Below are 5,260 nucleotides of genomic sequence, written 5' to 3' on the forward strand. Positions count from 1 at the left end.
CCCAGGTTTGGCAGATAAGCTGACAGCTCAAATCCCAAGAACGGGAGATGAGACAACAGGAAACAGCCACAGGATCCAGAGAGAGCAAAAAGCCAGAACGTCTGCTTATATACAGATGCAGGCCACACCCCCAAGGAGGCTCCCTTTCATCTGATTGGCCTCTCACAGTATATTCAATCATGAGAGTGATTACATTAAAACACGGAGAATCATGGCCCAGCCAAGTTGACACACAATCTTAACCATCACAGCTACCATTACTGGATGTTTTGATGAATATTCTGTAGAAGAATCCTGATCAAAAGGGAGAAAATACAGACAGAATTCCAAATTCTCGTGGAATCCAGATTTTCTGGAGCCATGGAGTCTAGGTGAACCCCAAAACATTGCCCTGAGATAATCTTTTAAACTTAAACCAAAAATATCCCCTGAAATCGTCTTAAAATCAAAGGATAGTTCAGCTTAACTGGTAATAAAAAGTCTGCCTTGAGCATTAAGCTTTTTAAAGAAATATCTATATGGAATCGAAGTGACAACATCAACTCAAAAGATTAGAAACTTTCGGTGGCAGTGAATTTATGTTAATGGGGGAGGAACAACTCAGAAAAGGAGGGTGAGACTGGTTGTACAACTTGAAGAATGTAATCAATGTCACTGATTTGTACATGCATAAACTGTTGAATTGGTGTATGTTCTGCTCTGTATATTATCAATAACAACAAAAATAAAATAAATTAAAAAAAATGAGAATAGGGTGCCCAGGCTGGTGGTAGAAATGTCTATGAACCTGGTTCGGTTCCAAAGAAGCAGGAGATGAGGCCAAATGAAAAAAACTCACAGATAAGCTGAATTTATACCCAGCAAAAGCCTACTGCAAACACGTTATTCTTTTTTAAAAAAATTTATTTTGTTCTAAAAATAAAACTACCATATGACCCAGCAATTCCACTTCTAGGTATATACTCAAAACACTTGAAATCAGAGACTTGTACGCCAATGTTCATTACAGCACTATTCACAATAGCCAAAAGGTGGAAACAACCTAAATGTCCATCGACATATAAATGGATGAACAAAATGGAATACTACTCAGTAGGAGAAATGAAGTCTTGATACATGCTACAATATAGATGGGGATGGAAGACTTCGCGCTGAGTAAAATAAGCCAATCACAAAAGAATGAATATTGTATGACCTCTCTTATATAAAAAGAAAAGAAAATGAAAATGTATAGAGAGCAAAACTTATTAGTGGTTACCAGGGGTGAGAGGGAGGAGGAAAGGGGGGGTTAACAGTGATGGAAATATCACATTGATTAAGGGTAGGGTTGCACAGCCCATTAGTATAATTGCTGTCAATAAACTGTACACTTGTAAAAAGTTGAATTGGCAAAAGTTGTGTGATAGATATATTTACAACAACGACCAAAAAAAAAAAAAAAAAAAAAGTAGCTGCTGAGGCTGCTTATATATAACCAAAAACCTTATGGGATTTTGTTTCTTAATTTGGATGTTTAGGGTCATGGTCTCATGGAACATCTCAGTTAATTGGCCTAACAGCATGTTTAGTGCTTCTGTTCTACCTCCTAGTTCATTGCATAATGCCTGGGGTCTTAAAAGCTTGCAAGCGGCCATCCAAGTCACAACAATTGGTCTCTACCTGGAGCAACAGAGGAAGAAGGAGAGTCAGGAATAGGAGGAAGATAAGGAATGTGTGGCTAATTGCCTCCATGAACAAGTACCTCTTTTGCCACAAGACCAGAAGAACTGGATGGTACCCAGCTACCATTACTGAACATTTTGATCAAAGAATCTATAGAAGAATCCTAATCAAAAGGGGGAAAATGCACTGCAGAATTTCAAATTCTCAGGGACTCCAGGCTTCCTGGAGCCATGAAGGTTGGATGAACCCTGAAACTATTGCCCTGACATAATCTTTAAACCTTAAACCAAAAAATCCCCTGAAGTCTTCTTAAAATCAAACAATAATTTAGCCTAACTAGTAAAAAAGTATCTGCCTCGAGCTTAAGCTTTTTTAAGAACTATCTATATGGGATCAAAGTGACAACATCCACTCAAAAGATTAGATAAAAACCTTAGATGGCCGTGAATTTATGTTAATGGAGGAGGAATAACTCAGAAAAGGTGATAATGCTTGTACAACTCTAAGTGGAATCAATGCCACTAAATGGAGAAACTGCTGAATTGGTGTATGTTTTGCTGTGTATATTCTCAACAAAAAAATTTTCACCAAAAAAAAATGTCCTCAAGAAAGGAGAGTGTTGACATGTAGTGAGTTTGTTAACCAATGCCATAAAACAATATGTGTACTGACTGTTTAATGAGAAACTATTTGTTCTGTAGATCTTCATCTAAAGTACAATAAAAAATTTAAAAAAAAAAGAATAGATTTCGTAAGCAAAATAAACAGAAAAATATAACTGAAGGTAAGATCTTATTTACAATAACTGCAAAGAAAGTAAAATACCTGGGATTAAAGTTTAAAAATCATTTTACTATAGGAAATTTCAAACACACAAAAATAATAGAGCAATAATTAACCCTTACATACCTATCAAGAAGTGTCAACAATTATGAAAGGAGAACCAAACATGTTTCACTTCCACAGCTACCCTCAGATTATTTTTAAGCAAATGTATGAAATTATATTATTTCATTCTTAAATATTTCAAGACTTATATTGAAAAGATAAAAACATAGATTCTATGGAACATAAGATCCATCATAGGAGAGGGAAAAAGAATTTCCAGAATAAGAACTTTATAACAGGTATAGTGGGAAAATGTCTAGCCTGGAAAGGAAAAGACAGCTGGCAAAGAGTTGAACACTTGAAAAATAATTGTAAGTATTTGATTAGTTCGAGCATTTTGAAAAATTAGTGATAGGTACATATAAAAATAAGTAACTTTAAAAAACTGAAGGCAATCATTAACCTCAGGAAAAACAAAAAGTTTCTAATAAAGGAAATGTAATTACAGTACTCATCAGCTGTGAACAATAAACAGCTCAGTCATTATAATAATGTAAATATTGACTATTGATTTAAAATCATGGTATTAAAAAGATGGATGAAAGAAGGTGTATGGGTAGAGGATGAAAACCTAATTCTCAACCATTGTAACAGGATATAGATATTTAATGTTCAAATTTGATATATTAAGAAATGGCAGTATATTATTTATATGGAAGTAGACAATAGGAGAAACAGTTAAAAATAGGGTGATACTTGTCCTTGGTAATTGGGACTGCCTGTGGGGAGAGACATGGCTCAGGGCCACAATTCATCATGATAATCCTTTTAATCATAATTGATTTTAAAACCATAATTATATATTGCCTTGATTAAAAATCAAAAAAGAAGTAAGACAAAGACATACTCACCTGGAATATTGTTAAGTGTAATCCAGAAATGTTCATCTGGACAGTATGTATCTTTGGACCACTGGAATAACTCAATGGCTATTTTATTAAAAAGAGCAAATTGAACAAATTCCTTTGTTAGGGCAACGTAAGCTGAACCAAAGTGGATTTTAAGCTGATTTGGAGGTGAGTTCTTCTTTTTACGTTTCTTTAGGATTAAAGACTGTGTTCTGGTTCTATGCTCTACATGGACGTATTTGATTCTTTCAGCAGATTTCTGAATGGACACTAAACGAGGGGTAACGTTTTTCCCCTTCAGTGTTTTCAAATACTGAACTATCTCCTTATTCGTTTTTAGGGGGAAATCGTTATCACGCATATTAATGAGGTATCTCCAGTTCACATCTGAAGCTAGAAGATCTCTCATGCAGATCATTTCAGCCCGGAGTCTGGATATTCCCCCATAAATGATATACTCAGACTTTGAGGCTATAAAAGCATTTGGGAAGCACTCGATTAATTGTTCCACATCAAGTTTAAATTTATTTGAAGCCTTTTGATCTAGGTGAATACAGTAGACATTTTGAGGCATGTAAATAGCTCGGAAGAGTCGTTCAAATGTATCAAAATCATGACCAATGGTCATTACATATGCCAAAGGGAATGCAGCTTCTTCTATAGACAAAGGAGCTGTGATATAGTGGTTTTCTGTCACATAGTAAGGGCAATGATCTATTCCAAACGTTGTAGATAATGCGTTTGTCAACGTACCCACTGTCTTCTCATCCAGGGCTGCACTGCAGGCTTGTGATAAGGAAAGGGTTTGGTCTTTACCATCTATGTCCTCCGTTAGACCCATGTTTGGTTGATGTTCTTGAATGTTGTACAATACTGTGACCATGATTATAATCTGAGTAGTGATGATACAAAGATAGTATCTCCAAAACTTCATTTTTGTTTTTGACTCCTTGGAGTAGGAATACAGGTATAGAATCCTTCTTTAAGGTTTAAAAAAAAAAAATCAATTCCCCAAATATTTCACTTCTTTAGAAGTATCTAGATTTTGGCCAGGCTATCAGTTGCACTTGCCTTTCCAGATCCAGTCTGCCTATTTTTCTCCTGTATTTTGATTCCAGGCCATTCTCTGGTTGAGCATCATTTTGCAATACTTCTAAGTTCTTGCTCTGAGTATATTCTGACCTTTTTTTTTTGGCAGTACATTCACATACAGTCCGAGTTACCAAGGCCACTCAATGCTACACACCCTTCCTTTCTCTCTTAGCTGGCTCTTTGTAACTGGGGAGGTGGGGGAGGGGGTTAATTCCTGTTGCCTGTTTCTATTGTTGAATCAGCTAATCTGTCATAATTGTGTCTAGTTACATACCTCTCTGTACCTTCTCCTCTTTGGCTAACTTCCTGAGTATGCCCATCTGAGTATCTTCTAGCAATTTGCCATCTAGCTTTCACTCTCAACCATTTAAGAAGGAGAATCCTTCCAGATTTCTGTCCTCTCAAAAGAAGTTAGAGTGCTCCATTATACAGGGCCTGGTCTTAATGGGTTTTTATCTAAAGTCCTCAGCATGGTGCCTGGTCCATTTGGGCACTCAGTAGAGCCTTCTGAATGAAAAATTGAGTGGAGTGACACATTCTCCTCATTCATTTAGCTTTGAAGGGTCCCTGGCAAATTAAATATATAGAATCTCCTTGTAACCTGCTGTGGATTTTGGAAGACTGAGATTAAGTTTTAATATTATGATACATCACTCATATATAGCAATAATTTGTATTATTCACACACTTTTAAGCTATTCACAGGTAGACTCATATGTCCTCATATATCCAGAATCATTGGAGAATATATTACCCGTTAGTGAGTGTTC

General features: G+C 36.0%; 1 protein-coding gene across 1 annotated transcript in view; it reads right to left on the reverse strand.

The window, feature by feature from the left end:
• Positions 1-4,976, reverse strand: part of LOC101355412 (beta-1,3-galactosyl-O-glycosyl-glycoprotein beta-1,6-N-acetylglucosaminyltransferase 6) — a 15,126-nt gene extending 10,150 nt beyond the window's left edge. The window contains exon 1 of the mRNA XM_004390475.2: positions 3,402-4,976. Coding sequence (XP_004390532.2) covers positions 3,402-4,332 — 931 coding nt within the window. The 5' untranslated portion in view covers positions 4,333-4,976. The remainder of the gene's footprint in view (positions 1-3,401) is intronic.
• Between the last annotated feature and the right edge of the window lie 284 nt (positions 4,977-5,260).

This window comes from Trichechus manatus, unplaced genomic scaffold (assembly GCF_000243295.1).
Source record: "Trichechus manatus latirostris isolate Lorelei unplaced genomic scaffold, TriManLat1.0 scaffold00301, whole genome shotgun sequence".
Classification (NCBI taxonomy): Eukaryota; Metazoa; Chordata; class Mammalia; order Sirenia; family Trichechidae; genus Trichechus; species Trichechus manatus.